Raw genomic sequence first — 17,308 nt, 5'->3', positions numbered from 1 at the left:
TTTAAGCATGAGCTTTTCCTCAAGATGGTCTGTGTGTATGTATCAATAGTTACCTTATTTTTTCAAACATATCAAAATATTTCTGTGTGAACAATATTTAAATTATAGTTGATAGTCACTGTTTCTTCTGTTATTTATTCATTTAGTCATTTCAGTGCTTACACCACAATATGAAACACATTCAATTTTCTCTACTCTTTCAATCAGTGCGTCATTTGAATATTAAGTGAAACTGCTATTGCTTTGCTGTTGTTCATCACCATGTCTATTAATTTATGATTGAAAAATCACAAAACGGTGCAAACAGTTTGTTTGGGGAGTGTATCCTTTTATTGTAAAAAAGGGGGCAGAAATAACTGCACACGCAGTAAAATTCACCATGGTGACATAATAAAAAGGGAAGCGTGCTTACACACAGCTTAACAACAACAATTGTATCAATTTTACAAACATGAAATTGATGCAGTTATAAAAGAGTCAACATGATCGCTTTTTGCCAGCAATATACAGACTGGTTGGTGACTTAACTGATGAGGTCATCGTGACCAGCAATGACCTGTAAGCAGCAGATCAAGCTCAGGGAATTTAGAAAATTATTTTTTTTTGTGGTTAAGTAAATGCATTATGCAAGTAAAAGTCTTTACAGTCAGCAGAGGGACCTATAAATCTTCCTATAGATCTGACACTTTGAAAACATTTTGGAGAATTAAGGAAATCTGATACTTTAACAGCATCACTCCTTAATCATTACTAATTTGTTAAAACTAACAAAAGCTAAACAACTAAAATTAAAGCTAGAAACAGCATAGTGTCAGCAACAAGGCAGTATCCTCCCATATCTTCCACTGTTTGCAAAAAGTGAAGATATGACAATCATGGAATTCCTGGATTACTGTACATTTTTAACAGATGAAGATAGGGGTCTTCAAATTTTAATTTTCATCAGAGCCCAAAATACTGCACAGGATACACTTTGTATATTATGGTAAAGGACTTGTTTAATTTTATTTCATAGCACTCACACACCCTGCTGAGAGTAACCAGTTTCCCATCAGATATTTTGGGAAATGTGATGTATTCCCTCTTGGGTGTTAGTTCCTTTTGAATTTTGTTGGTGTAAACACCTCTGTCCAATGACCTGTAGAGTTTTAGGATTTTGAGTAATCTAGAGAGATGTGATTCCAGCAGTTTTAGAAAATATGTAAAATATATTTTTTATGAATGTTTAATTAACGGTGGAATTTTCAATCTGGAGAAGAAAACTCTCTAAATTGTTATTTAGAGAGCATATCAGATCCTCACATCTGTAGCTAATCAGCAGAAAAATCAAACAAATTACAGACTGGCAGCAGGCGTATAAGTGATCCATAACAGACTACTGCAACAGTGATGTTTACACTTGTATACATAGTTCTAATCAAATATTCCAACAGCCAATATGAAACACCAGCTGCATGTCTGTATACCAGTGCATGTACATTTGCAGTGTTTATATTGGCTTATGAACATTTATAATAATTTGTTCTTAATCCTCAAATTACTCAAAGTTCATTTAAATGTGAATATGCTCTTTTGTTCATGTCCCCATTATCACTCTCTTGCTTCTCATGCAATTTTCAACAGCGCTTTATTTTATTTCAGTCACCTCAAGTGTATGAAGCAAGAAGTCACACTTAAGGCTGCTTCATACCTTTGTTTTCATGACTGTTACTCCCGAGTGGAGGTTCATTTGGGGTTAACATAATAGGGGAAAGTAGATTATTCTTAGCATAGAGCTGCAGAAGAATGGAGCGTGCAATTGTTTGTAGTTGCTCTGGTGCAGATTTGAAGCTACTACGCAGCTGTCTCTGATGAAGTGCCTTGTCTTTTCATCCTCACTCAGTGCATCCTTTTTAACCGATTGCATTCTGGGTAATAGGAAACCCCAGAGCTGTGACTATTCATCAGTCCTGACACTACATATAGCCTGTGAACTCACACATGCACACTCATAATTGCAGCCACACAGCATCTAGGATCTGTTCAAAGTTTGCTGCTCAAGCATGACTGAAGGTTTTATGGCTGGCTCTACTGTATTTTTCTTCTTTCCTGTGCTCACATCTCATAGCAAGCATCAGTGAGCTCCCACTACGTTGTGGTTCTTAATAATAGACTTTTTGACAGTCAGAGTGTAAGCCGACTCTTATTGGGCTTTTCATGCAGTGTTTATTAAGGCTGCAGTGAGTCCCAAGAGAGAGAAGTATAAACTGAACAAATTAACATTGAAGTTATTGTGAAGGTTTTTAAATCTCTCATGGAGAAATGAAGTTTTTTCTTTATTTACTGTGATAGTTAAGGTTTTTTATGGATGAAAGATTATGTAATGCCTTTTTACACAAATAGGAATTATGCGAAGATGTTGTATAGAAACAAGCTTGGTGTAGTGCACCATGCTACTAACCCCTGCTGATGTGGTGAGTGGCAGTGTTGTTAATTGATTTGGAAAGATCTGTGTCACTCTTGCTGTGTAAATAATTTTAAATCCTCTAACAATTCAGGCAAATAATGTTCATAGTAACATTTCTGTGACTTGAGTTTAATTTAATTTAGTTTCTGAAAATGAAACAACCAGGTTGTCTGATCATCATTTACACAGACATGATGCATTATTGATTTGTTTCTAATGTTATCAGCAGGAGATTTCTCATCCATATTCATTCTCTCTTGATTCTGAAAATGTCCATAAGTGTTATGTCTGTTTATTCTTTCCACATATCACAAATGATGTTATATTTATTGTGATTTTTTTTTCTTTTTGGTGATTTATAAGAGAAATCTAAAGGATGGTCTTTATTTTTCTTTTTTACTACAGTGGTGTCACTTTTTTTTTTACGAGTCTTGTGGTTAATTTTAGAGCCTAATATCACTCTGTCAAAAGCTGAAATGTAATTACCTGCTCATGTATTATGAATAAATAATTCAGAGCCATTTTTCTGTCCTGCACTGACAAAGTTATTTATCATGAGTGTGAAAGGAGTATCTACAGATTGATAATGAAAATGAGGAAGCAGTTTTTTTTTTTTCATACGTTAATGAGAAAAAAAGAGAATTATCATGTTTCACCCTGCCATCCTGCCCTCACTAAGAATAACTTTCACTGGCTCATTAAAAAAACTTTCATGAAAATAGTGTCACATGACTAGTTTTATTAGATCAGATGATGACCCAAACAAACATATTATTCTAGTTTATCTGTAGCAGTGGTATTACTATTTCACTACTTAGTCATCAACAAAAACCCTTGCATAGGGATTTAATTATTTTGACATTTAATTAAAACTCCTGCTACCGATGCTTCAAAATTTTACTATAGCTGCTGCTACATAATAGTCAACAGCAATTATCAGAGCCCCATGCAAGTAGGACAGAGTTTGTGCACAGAGATCAGAAATACTCCCTCACCTGCATGCTTATTGGCTCGCTGTTTTGCGCAGTCGTACATGGAATGGAATTTTTCTGTCACAACATGGCTCTGTGCGCTGGCATCAGGTGCTAGGGCTGCACAATATCAGGAAAACACATGAGATAAAAGTTGAAAGTTGCGATGACGATATGACCATGCACAGACGTCTGCTGAACTAGCTGGTGCTATAAGTAGCATGTTTTAGATAATGCTAGATTTTAGTAACTCTTCTTAATAAAAATTTGGTCAGCAACACAAACAGATCATGTACTATGGTGTCCTTCATCCTAAAGACTAGAGATAAAATAGAAAACTGACAGCCTTTGCAAAAGTTTAAACATATTTCTTTATGAACTTTTGATAAATTATAAAGGAGAATTGTTTTATATTGCGGTGTGGATTGTCAAAAGAAGTTTCACGAGCCAGATGAGTCAGATGAAGTTAGTTTAGACATTAATGGGACGATTTTTTAGACATTTAGACATTAATGGGCCGATGACTAATATGAAAAACAGAACAACGTTAATAATACCAGATTAAATGCCCTCAACAGTAACAATGGACCACTGTCAAACGCAGTGGTTCCCAACCTTTTCCCCCAACCATAAATACTGTATTCTGGCTGAGTCCTGTCCTTTGATAAAGCCAAAGTTAAATTAACAACGTATAGCCTTACTTTTTTTTTCTTTTCAAATGAGTCAATGTGTGGACATTAATCACAATAGCTCTGACTGTTCAAAGCCTCAGGGACCCCCTGTGCTCTTTGGGGGACCCCCTTGGGGATTCCCAGACCCCAGGTTGGGAACCACTGGTCTAACGTCAACAGTCTAGATAGCCATAGCGCTGTCCTTGTCTGCAGATATGAGGTAATTAGGACTCAAAATAAAGGTGGCGTCACAACACATAAAACTTGTGTGGGGGATTCGTTTATAGATCCTTGTGGTTGTCCTGTAGGCAGCAGTAGAGATTAAATGCGTGTCCCCTGGTGTTTGGCACAAGTTTTTAACATGTCTTGAAGAGTACCATCACTCCTCTAACAAACACAGTTGGAAATAGCAAACGTGCTGTTCCGTTTAGCCACGAGTTCGTCTGCATCCACATTTTCCTCTCGCCTCTCGTTACCTTCCACCATCAAAATGCTCACTCCATGTGTTCTAGTTCCACAGCTGTTAGCATCTACAAGGAGCAGGTATCCATTTGATTCGCCACTGACGTGCACAGAGCATGAATACTCAGTAGGGACTACTATTTATCACAGTTTAGGCACTTGTTGCAATATGTAAATCACAAAGGCTTATATTGCAATGAAGGTCAATTTTAGGTGTATTGTGCAGCCCTAGTGCATACAACTACTTTAATGCATGTTGATTTTTAACACTAATCAAATGGTAAAGCACAACTGCAGTGGTTATTTGGTGAACAAAGTGACTATGATTGTAATTGTGTGCAGTAAATGTCTCGTTATTTGCAGACACATGGACACAAAGTTCACTATCTGCCTTCACAGGTTTTTAGTTGTAAGTGTGAAATTAAGAAATCCATTTAATCGCTCATGAATTTGTCTGGAATATTGTTAGGCAGTTTTGAATGAATTGACTTGCATTCTCCTAGTACAGCGCTGTTATTCAGATGGAACCAGTCTGTCTAAGTCTGAGTGAACAAACTTGTGTATCATGATGCAAACCTACTATAAAAATAGTTTATAATGATTACTAAACACTTGCTCATTGAACAACAAAATCCTTCTGAGAACCAGATATTCACAATATTCAATATGCTCATTTTTGTCACTTGATGTTCCAAATTTTTATTTTTGTTGTACCAGAGGAAAATGTGGTTTCCTGAAGAGAGAAAAGCATGAATAGTTTTAGAAAGAAAATAAGTTGTTGCATGAAGAGGAGAAAGGCAGAAAAGACAGAATAGAGCAGAAAATTGATATATTTTTTAAAATCTGTTCTGTGTTTTTATATGTTTAAAAGTTATTGTTAATTAATTAAAGAAATGATTGGTAATTAATTTTATAACCGGGGTGTAACCTTTGAATGTGGTTCGTATATGGATACACACTGCCATATTGGTGTTATAAATTGGACAAATATTTGTTTATTGCTGTTTGTAATGTGGGTATTCACTGGTAAACCAGCTTTATTCCAAACACTGTTGATAAAAAAAATTATAATTTTGTTGTTAACTTCAGCCTATAGTTTGCTGCATTTGCATCTGTAGTGTAGTGTTGTATTATTATTGGAACATTTACCATTAGCTGATATGTTGCATCTGCAGTGAAGCATGTACTAGAAGTCATTATTCAAGATCATGTAAGGCGTCTCAACATATTTAACAAATACAGTGTATTAGCTTATGTATGGTGCATGCATACACAAGCATATACATTAAATTTGAATTCACACATAATTTATTAACATATGTGTGCAAGATCATGATGTGAAGTGCAGTAGCTCAGCTACGAGAAATAGTGAGGGAGAAAAGCATTTATAATAAAAATTTGTAAAAGGGGAAGTCAAGTTTGATATAATATGTGTAAAAATATAAAGTCTAAGTGTACAAATATATCAGGAAATTTGTGGTGGAGTACACTTCAGCTTGTTTTAGTTACACTCATACAGTCTAGTCATCTTCTTTCTCTCTAAACACCCTCAGCTCTTAATACTGCAATTGAGACATGATTTGCCTGAGCAATAAAACCCTACTTTGTACTTTTTAACCACAAACTTAGTATGTGCTCACGCTGTAATTAAAGAGTGTGACTGATGATTGTTAATTTGTGCCTTTTAAGCCATCACAATTTACTATGTTTATTTGTGGTAGTGCTGTTAAGTTTTATCAAGTTTTATGGTCACTGCCCATAAGGTGTTCAATTGAGATAAATGTGGGGTTGATTATGTTCTCAGCTGCTTATCGAGAAGACAAAAAGCCACTCACAAAGGAAGTCTATCACATGGTTTTAGATGTGGCTACGTACCACAGCCAGGGCAAAGTTACCTGCTGTGTATGCCGCTGTGTGTTCTCATACACATTTATTTTTACTCAGGGGCAGTGCCATCCTGTTTTGTGTTTAGTTTTAATAGCATCATACAAATGAATGCATAAAGACCTTGATGTAAATCATAAATTATGTGTTTTTTTGTTGCCCTTACATATATGTGTATATATATATATAAGGGCTGTCAAATGATTAAAATGTTTAATCATGATTAATCACCATTCATGAGTTTTTATATGCCTGAAATTTGCCCATTTTTACTGTTTTGTATCAACAGAACGAGCCAATGCTACAAATATTTGCTGTTAACTGACCTTCTCTTGGATAAACGTCAGATGTCCAAGGGTCGGTAAATGCAGCATGTAATCTTCTATATGTTGTTCTAAATCATTTCTGCCATGTTCTACATCATCTTTGAGAATTCATATATCATTGATGTAGAAACTCTGATAAAACTGATGATCTGGATAAAAACAGGATTTTCCTTTTATCATTGAAGTGTAAGTGTTTGTGCAGCAATGATAAAAGTCCTACAGCAGCATCACCCACAGTAAACACCTGTTGATTAAACTTTTTTCCTGATCAGTGTTCCTGCCTGGCACCCATGAGAACTTTTCTGGATGCACCCCTGCAAAGCTGAAATATAAATCCTTTCTACAGCTGTTAGAGAAGGTCCTGCCAAAAACAATACTTCGGGGTAAATATATGAACCATGAACCGGTAGTTTCCTCCTTCTCAGCTGAACCACAAACAAATACAATGAGAGAAAAGCCAATCAGCTGATCACTGACAGCAGTTGCAAACAGAGACGACCAGAGAGTCACTAGAGGAGACGCGTTGGTCCAAAGCTCAGCTGGGGTGTGGAACCCTCTCACCGGGAAAAGTGTGTGTGTTAAAAAACTGCCATTCTCTGTGGAGGCAACGTCCATGAGTTGCTTTGTTAATGCTGTGTTTATTCTCACGTTCTATCCATAGAGCCAGCCAGTTGATCTTTCTCATTGTGGTTCTCCACATCCTGCCATCATAACAGAGAAATAACGTATGTAAGGCAGGTTATTTGTATAGCACATTTCATGTACAGGACAATTCGAAGTGCTTTACATAAAACAAAACCATTACAGATATTAAGAAATAGTAAAAGGCAGCAACACATAGCAAGAATCAAAATAATAAATTACAATAAAATGATTAAAAGCAAGATAAGTTAAAAAGTTACCGTGCAGAATTCATGCATAGGCATGAGGAAAGAAATGTTTTTAACCTGGATTTTAAAATGTCTACATTTGGTGAAAGTTTAATCTCCACTGGCAGTTTGTCCCACTTGTTTGCAGAATAACCGCTAAATGCTGCTTCTCCATGTTTAGTCTGGACTCGGTGTGGACTAATGCACCAGAGTCTTTGGATCTAAGAGCTCTGCTAGGTTTATATTCTCTGTAGGGGGCTTGTCATGCCGTGCATGCATTAATTGCGTAAAAAATTTTAACGCAATTAATTACATGAATTAACACTGTTAATGCATTATTTTTACAGCCCTAATATATATATCTATATATATATAGATATATATATTATTGGTCAGATGTATGAATATTGGTCAGATTACAAATTAATTAATCAAGATTAATGATTGATCACCATTTGCGACTATGCCTGAAATCATAACAGGTGCGCATGGCCTGGGTCCAGGTTGATAAAAGTGGATCATGTGGGGCTCTGGTCGAAGCTGGAAATTTAATTCATTCAGCTTTCCAACTACGTGTCTAAAATGGGCCGTTTAACATCATTCATTAATCTCCTCTGGTTCAGGGCTAATATGTATTTTATTTAGCTGCATTTCTTGCTGGTGATAATCAGACAGGTTTTCATCTTAAAGGTTTTATGCTAAAAACTGGAGTGGCTTACTGACTTGAGGGGATGTAATAAGAAGAAGTCTTTTTTCATATTACTGTAAAACCAAGAACAAGATATATGCCTTCTTATATCAGCTATCTGTTTCTCTGTCTCCATCTCTCACTTTCTCTCTCTCTCTCTCTCTCTCTCTCTCTTTGATGCAGTTTGGTTTGGTAAACCTAAATCTCTGTCCTGCAGTTCTTCTTCTTCTTGATGTTTTTCAGTGGTTGGCAAAACAAATTGGCTCATTACTGCCACCAAGTGGTGTGGAGTGTAGACCAGACCATTTCCAGGAGAGGGCCATCCCCCAGTTTCAGATCCACTGATTTACTTGCTAACTCGCAAGTCAGTGCAATCATGAGATTGTTTCAGCATAGAAACAACTAGTGTTCATCTGTGTTATGTCTTCTGTCAGAGTTTTCTATCTAAGCTATTACTTAAAAATATATACAGTCTCTGCCTCACAGGTGAAGCCGCATGCAAACAAATTCTTCTCAAGCTGAAATGTTTGGCCAGTTTTTGCTATCAAAGTCTAGTTTGCAGCTTTTCAAAGGTTTCTCTGCTATTTTGTCATTTTTGGTGGCCTCTGAATGTGTCAATCTCTTCAGCACGACAAGAAATTCTCATATATAGTGACGTGTTTCATTCCACAACTGTAGGGGAGCCACAACAAAGAAACCAAATTCTCCAGTGACACTGAATAATTTTCTATCATCATTTTAACACTCAGCTAGTTTATCAATGGATGACACTTTCATTCTTCCTACACACCTCACCCACACTTCCATTTCATGGCCATCTGCCTGCAAGGTGGACAAACGTCCATTGTGTACTACTCCATTAAACTCACGGTATTGAACTCCCTCTGGCGTTTTCGGTGTTCAAGCCAATCACTATTCATTCCTGTACAGCTTATTGATCTCACAATAGGTTGAGAGGTCTTATTGACCTATCCACCCTGCAGTCCCCATTTGGTACATGCATCATTTCTCTCTGAAGGACTTTCTCAATACGTGAAATTAAAAAAAAAGAAACTGCTATAACTAACATTCACAATGGTGGTTGATTTCCAAGAAAACAGGTTTTTTATTACTCTTTTGATGCTGCACCAACATTTGGTTATATTCAGCCATCGCCTCCTGAAACTCCAGCCCAATTCTATTTCATACTTTTCAGCCTGCAAGTGTTTATGGCCTCATAAAGCTGGCAGAGTCAGTGATGTGCATCTGGGGGGTATTGACCCCCTGAGGGCAGAGAAAGAGGCTGAGTTATAGAAAAGGGCTTTTTAGTTTTTTTTAGAGATTAATTGCTTTGGACTCTGATGTGGTTTGAGAGCATTTTTTGTTTGTGTTTTGTTTCTAAAGTATCATCTCGTGTATTCTTACATAAAGTTTAATCTCGGCCACTTACTTTTTTTTCAATGCTTGCATTCACATAATTCTCTGTGAGGAATTCACCTGAGGAACACTGCCAAATATATATGCTGTCTTTTCTTTTTCTTATTGCGTCATGTCTGTCCACCAGCTGTTGCAACCCTGCAGTGTTTTATCAAGGACAACAAACAAAGAGTATACATTGTATATGTGTGTGAATGTATGAGTGTAGTAGACATGAGGGTGTAAGTTGTTTTCTTTTTTTGTTTGTTTTTGTAATATGAATAAATTGAGATGTTTTTTGTTGGCTAGCTAGTTTACTGCTCTCACAGCAAAGCTAGTTAGCAGCTGAAAATCTGCAGGTTTTACTGATGCAAAGCAGAGATCGTGGTTTGTTTTAAAATTTAGTTTGATTGATGCTTGTTTTAATAAAAACAAATTATTACTGGGCTTACTGTGCATTGGAATACTTGACAGAACATATTGCTGTATGCATCTGACTTCCTGTGTTTGACTGTAAAACCAGTCATTTTCTGTTTGCTCTCATTCTTTTAACAACATAACCATTACCATTCTTGGCATTATTATTATTTTATAGACTTTAATAAGTACCAAATAGATCATTTCACTTCATCATATGGTAGTTTGATATTTCTATGATTTATGAAGGCAATGAACCGATCAAATGTGATGAACAATGATAAGTCAGGCTTTGATCAACTTTATCTTATATCTTGTAAAGAAAACAGAAAACAGAGCAGGTTCACATTGCGACATTATATGTTTAAAACATTTTATAAGATATTGTTGTAAAAGGACTAATTACAGGCACTGCTTGTGCACTGAGTGTGTACGAATCATTGCTTGATAAAAACATTCCCTTCTCTTTCATGATGCTTGCTGTGGTTGCTAAAAATGATACTAATTTGTGATCCATAGAACAATAAAAATAAAATGAAATTAAAACATTCACATTTTGATGCATTGTCTCTGGAAGGTACGACTCATTATTCTCACAACTCAATTAGATTTTATTTATATGGCTTAGAATTATACTATAGCCCAAATTTGCCTGCAGAGCTCCACAATTTGTTACACTGTCTTTACAGCTTCATTGGAAACATGGAATATATTATGTGTGTACAGAAGGGACAAACTATAAATTTACACAGTGAAAGGGTGGGAGAGGTAGTGAAAAGGTGTTAATTTTCACATCAATTAACTAGACATATTGTCACCAGAAGAGTGAGCTTGGTGGGATACGTTGGAAGTTACTCACTGGATGAGAGCGATGAAGGGAAAGATGCAAGACACTTGTACTTGTACAACTCATCTTTTACCAAGAAAAAAAGAAAAATATGTGTATATATTTTGGATTTTTAAAAGTAATTATTATGGACCTGCAATGCACTGGTGACCTATCCAAGGTGTACCCTGCCTCTCACCTGTTAATTTCTGGGGAAGGCTCCAGCTTCCCCACAACCCAAACTGGAATAAGCAGCATAAAAATAGATGGATTATTCTGGAACGTCTTTAAAATTCAATGGAACTCTTCTGGGGTCCTCTGCCACACATCTCTACCAAGTTTCATTCAAATTCTGATCACTAGTGTTGCACATTCTTGCTAGTATTCACTGACAGAAATTAATACTAAACAGCAGTAAATACGTCGTCCTTGCAAGTGGCTTAAATACATTTAATATATTTAACTATTTAAAGTGTGTATTGACTCTGCACTTACTGTCTGTACCTTTGTGGATAGTAATAAAGCTGACTTTTCAGAATTTGCCCTAAATTTACTTCAGTATAAATATATGTTGAGTTGCACATTCTACAGTTTTTTCGCAGCATGTCGATCATAAAACATTAAAGTTATAATTTAAACAGCCCAATGGTTCTGTCTCTCTGCCTTACAAATGAGTGCTCTACCTACTATTGTTCTCTGTTGTGAAACATTTCTGTTGCTCTCTTTTAAAAACTAAAAGGTGAAAAAACGTCCCTTTAACTGCGTCTGACTCTGCTGAACAGAAGGTTATTGATTCACCATTGTCTATCTAAGCAGTTGACTCGGGTTTTGTCACGATTATGAACCTTGAGGAACAGGACATTCAAATTAGGCAGAACTAGAATCGACAGAAGTAAAGTTCAGCGTTTCCTTTTTTTCCTTTCATGGTCTTTATAATAAAAATTGGGTGTATAGAGAAAATAAATAATTAGTTTTTCATTGTACTAGATTCATGTATCCTACTAAGTACATAAATGTGAATGTATGTAGTTCATATATAGGTTAAGTGAATATTTGTGCTTTTTTATGACGTGTATGAATTCAAGAACGTTTGAGCTGAATTTTACATTAATGCTACCATCTAGTGGTATAAAATAAGTACTGTCTGGTATAATGTTAAAACAGGTAATAATCACATGACCACAAGAGAACATGAATCACATGACATAAGTTGGGTCTTCAAATTATTGTTAGATTGTTTATTGTTTATAAGGTTACCGATGGGTGAAAACAAAAATTATGTGTAAAACAAAATGTAAAAAGCACCCATTAAGGAGTAATACAACAGGATGACCTTATTCCTTATTAATAATTCTTTTGCCTGTCAGTTAAAGAGCATGTACCGCTATATAGTCGTTACGGTTAATACTTTATTATTGGTTCCTGTTTTTGTATCTTCTGCCCCTAGGGACCAGTGACCCATATGTGAAGTTTAAAATTGCAGGGAAGGAGGTATTCAGAAGCAAGACCATCCATAAAAATCTCAACCCAGTGTGGGATGAGAGAGTGAGCCTTCTGGTGGAAACCCTGAGGGATCCCCTATATGTCAAGGTACAGCAGTTTCTGGACTTTTCTTTCATCTCTCTTTAATCCACACATCTTGCTTTGATTAAACTTCACTAATAAAGCAAATATATGCTTACTTTAATGAAATAAAATGAAAAATAATAGTTCCCCATTAAATGGTTCACTTGACCAAAATTAAGCTAAAATCCAGAAGTAGTTAGTAAAAAGCCTATTTCATATTTCTATAGAAATTAAAAGGGTAAACAAGCTGCAGCCAGGTGCTATAAATCAAATGCATTTGATTAACTGATATCATTCCCAGGTGTGATCAATGCTGTAAAGCAGGCTGTTTGATATTCTGGGGCATTTGGATGTATTTTAAGGACACCATGCAGCAAAGGCATCATTAATGAGCTTAATTAATAGGCAGTTGTTGGCGCCTGCTAGACTATGAAGGGTGATAGTTTCTACATAATATGATGTAGTGATGAGGAGATTGACACTTCAAGGTGGCTTTCATTCTAGAAATAGTCAAAGCTACAAGGATTCAGTCCAAGAAGGACTGTTGCTTTTTTTGGTCAGCAACAAAAGTTCAGAAAATATTGAACATTTTATTCTGCTGATGTTTTTGGTCATTTATACCAGAGGTCCCCAACCCTGGTCCTCAAGGCCCACTATCCTAAAGGTCTTAGATATCTCCCTGCTGCAACACACCTGATTCAAATTAAATGTGTGACAAGCTCTGCACAAATCTGCTAATGAGCCACTGATTTGAATCAGGTGTTGCAAAAGGGAGACATCTAAGACCTTCAGGATAGTGGGCCTTGAGGACCAGGGTTGGGGACCACTGATTTATACTAAATAATGACTATATCATCAGTAAACATTCAAATCAATTCTACAGTTGCTGTTAGACAGTTGCTGTTAGAAACTAAACCAAAAGTGAAACAGGTTCTCTGTTAAACTGTGTAAGGCAAAAATAACATAATATACACATTCATACACACAATAAAAAACATTCCAGATTAAACCAAAGGATAAATGTAAATGATAGAATATAGATGGTAAAATGTTGGTTAAGTTTAATTTAGAAAGCAGTATTTAAAAAACTGGACGAACAGAGCTTATGTTTGTAAAGTAGCATCTAACTACAAGACTTCTGAAACAAGCACTGGGGCTGTTCCAGAAAAGAGGTCCAGCTAATTATGAGTCTAAAAATAAACATGGTGTTAACTTACTATTAGCTGAGGAACTTTTTGGTTCAGAACAACTGCTTTGAGTTGGTTCATATCAGTATCTGAGTATCTTTACCCTGAGTTGGAAACCACGACAAAAAGCCATCATCAACAGAGCGATACCTGGATTCACCATGGCAACCGCTGATAGAAAGCTAGTTGTTTTACCTGAATAGAGCAAGAGGTTCTTGTTCTTAGAATGAAGATATGCTCACAAATCTGAAGACATGAAATGTTTCATGTATCCTTTAATGGTTTGTGAACATAAAGCATGCCAAAGGCTCCTACTTTTTAAAGAAAAGTAGTTTGTATGAATGGTCAGGAGAGAAGAAGGAATCTTAGCAAAAAAAATAGCAAAAAAAAAACCAAAAAAAATGACAAGACAGGACAGTAAAAAGAAGATAGTTTGTTGTGCAAAGCAATAAACTGATATATTTCTGTTGTTTGTCATGTTGGCTGTTCTGTGGTATTGTGGGAGTGATCTAATTCCCAGACTAAATCAAAGTTAAACTAATTCTGCTGATGAACTATTCGTGAAAGAGTGACCTTTGTGAAACTGAATGACTTTTCATCATAGCTTACTACGTCAATAAATGTGACTGAGCTTGACCGTACTGTTGCTGTCAGCTTTAATTTCTTAATTAAATTACAAACTAAAGAATGCTGTATCTGAAACTCTTCTTAAAGCTGCTTTCTGCTTTGCAGGTTTTAATGAGTTTTTGTTTTTATTTCACACTGCTAAGCAACTGCTAGGAAGAGCCATATCTATTAAGCTTTACCATTTCCTTAATGAATAATTACTGTGAATGGGTCATGACCTCTAAAACTGTTGAGAACCTTGTTAACCCTCCACAGATGTAACTTCTATTTGTCTGGATGCTGTTTTTCTTTGTGTTTTTCTAAGATTGTTCAGAAATAATGTATCATCTGTCTGAAAATGTTGGAAAGATTGTTTCATCTTTAACTTGCCTTTTAGTTAATTTACTCGCAAAACGACTCACAGTAACACGATTTTTGCCCATGGGGGCCCAAAGTTTTGCATACCAATCTGTTTAAGATGAACGTTAAAAGCCCTCATGGATACAAGCTTCATTTCCATGCAAAGTTCGATAGAAAATAATGTCAGAATATGTAGATGTGAAAATAATGTCAGACACGAACAGGACAGTCTTCTGTTGACTGTTGATTTTCTTTTTGTAGGTCTTTGACTATGACTTTGGACTTCAGGATGATTTCATGGGCTCGGCATATCTCTATCTGGAGTCACTGGAACACCAAAGGTTTCTATGTTTTTTTTATATCACTTTTTTTCTTTGCACCAACACTTTACACATTCTTATTCTCTTGCTTTCCTCTCAGCTAAAGAGCAGTCTCAGCTGTGAAGTGCTTTATTGTTTACCACATTCCCCTGATGACTGACGTGTAGAAAAACTGAGTTGTCAAGATTCAACAAAGAGGCTAAGAAACCACTCTCAGATCAGTCTTCAACCACCGTTTTGTGGTTCTTGATGCTGTCATCTTGATCAAATATGGTCTGTGGCTTCCCTCTAGTGGTAGACTTTTTATTATCTTGTAGCCCTCATGAAGCCCAACAGGTACATGATGCAAACATTGTATATAATGTGCATTAAAAAGAAATCAAAAGTCAGTCATTTGTCGAGTATTGAGTTGTTCAAAATCATCTGTGTTGTGCTAATAAAAATGAATTCATATAGATGAAGATGTAGACTAAATATCTTTTAAAAAGTTCAGAACAAAAACTACTTATTTTAACTGGAGATTGAAGCAGTCAAGTGTCAATGCAGAGAGTTAGCCACATGAGCAACCGGACATTTAGCAGGGTACATTTTGTCATGTAACAGTAGGAAAATCACAGGTGAAGCTTATGGGCAAAGTCATAGATTAATGGAATACATAATGTACTGAGTCATTATTATGAACATGACTGGTTTGATCAGTGCTTTTCCATATATAACAAGTCAAACATTTTGCTGTAAAAATTATGAACAACAGTATACAATACACTTAGACCTGATAAATAAGTTTCATTAACAACTTCCATCTGTATATCTCCTAGTCTCTCCAGTTATCTACTGGTTAAAAGTTTATCTGATGCCATAAATAATTACTGTAGAGAAACTGTGTGGCTTTCATGTTGGCATGAAAGTGGTGAATATCTTTACTGAATTAGTTTTTTCTTAAAAAAATTAGAATTTATTACTGGAATGTTCTAGTATGTGCATATGAAAGTACAATATTCAAGCGATAACTTTCAGTGCAGGTTTTTATGTGATTATGGCTGATTATTCATCTCTGTAGGACGCTGGATGTGACGCTGGACCTAAAAGACCCACAGTACCCCGAACATAACCTGGGCAGCCTGGAATTAGCTGTCACTCTGTCACCCAAGGAAGGAGACATGAGGGATACTGTAAGAAATCTATATTAAGTGTCTGTTTGTACATATTTTTCCATGTAAAGTAGATATTCTTATTATTCTTTAGAATCTTTCGTCCATGTCTTAAAGGCACTGCTCTATATCACCACCTGCTCAGTAATACACAAAACAAGCTAATATACAATAACAGATTAAAAAATAGGTTATTGATAAAGTTCAGTAACAGTGCTTTTAGGTGGTGTATTGAGTCTCCATATAACAGATGAACAGGCAAGCTGTCTTAAACTGGAATGTGCTGGCTTCATTTAGTCTTAGTTATTGGAAACTTTACAACTCAGCTAATATATCTGTATAAACACAAGTGTAATTAATATGTTGTGTGGAAAAGTTGCATGTTCAAAGAGCACTGGATCCGCTTTCCTAATTATGTTGGCTCATGCCTCTGTGGACACGCTCAATGTTTCAAAGTTGTATTTATTTCTGTTCCATTATTTGTTTGGCTAATTGGACCCCTGCATGCTCTATTCGGAACAAAGGGAGTCAGGAGGGAAATATTTTATTCCTTTTGATCTGATGTCTTAATTCTGCTGCTTATGCAGTGTTGTAGTTCAGAGAGTCCACAATTTGACAGAACAAATAAACTCTATTTAGGTTAAGCATCATTTTGGATTTCTCCAACTGTGAAGAGAATGAGTACAAGGTTATACTGCTGGATTATCTCTGTTGCCATCTACTGACACAGAATGGTAAAACAAGTTTTAGATTTTCAAATTAAATAATAAAAAAAAACAGTTTTAAACTAAATAACCAAGCAATTCTGATGATGGTGAATAATAATACATTATGTACATTTCAAAATTATACTATTGCATTTTTTTCTATTTACCAGAAATAAATTTGCCTAAAGGTTGCAGCAAGACCATCAACTCTTTTGCCTTAGAAGTACAAAATCTAGTTTTTTATGTGGACAGAGTTCATCTATTGTTCAGGGTACTCATTCATAATTTGACCCTTACAAATAATTAACACCAATTAATCCAAAAAGTGAACAACAAAAAGGGTTAGTTGCTGTATAATATGGACCTAGGACTAGAAAACATTAGTAAAAAAGTGTATGAATTATTAAAATGATGGTAATACTGTAAGAAAGGCATAAACTCTATTTACTGTATATT

The 17,308-nt window shown here is 35.7% G+C and overlaps 1 protein-coding gene across 5 annotated transcripts in view; it reads left to right on the top strand.

Moving 5' to 3' along the window:
- The window catches only part of mctp1a (multiple C2 domains, transmembrane 1a), a 135,630-nt gene that overhangs the window by 54,240 nt on the left and 64,082 nt on the right, over window positions 1-17,308 (top strand). For all 5 annotated transcript variants that reach the window (XM_041999776.1, XM_041999774.1, XM_041999775.1 and 2 more), the window contains exons 3-5: window positions 12,403-12,545; window positions 14,936-15,015; window positions 16,055-16,166. In XM_041999776.1, coding sequence (XP_041855710.1) covers window positions 12,403-12,545; window positions 14,936-15,015; window positions 16,055-16,166 — 335 coding nt within the window. The remainder of the gene's footprint in view (window positions 1-12,402; window positions 12,546-14,935; window positions 15,016-16,054; window positions 16,167-17,308) is intronic.

This window comes from Melanotaenia boesemani, chromosome 11 (genome assembly GCF_017639745.1).
Source record: "Melanotaenia boesemani isolate fMelBoe1 chromosome 11, fMelBoe1.pri, whole genome shotgun sequence".
NCBI lineage: Eukaryota > Metazoa > Chordata > Actinopteri > Atheriniformes > Melanotaeniidae > Melanotaenia > Melanotaenia boesemani.
This window is presented reverse-complemented; position numbering and strand designations above follow the sequence as displayed.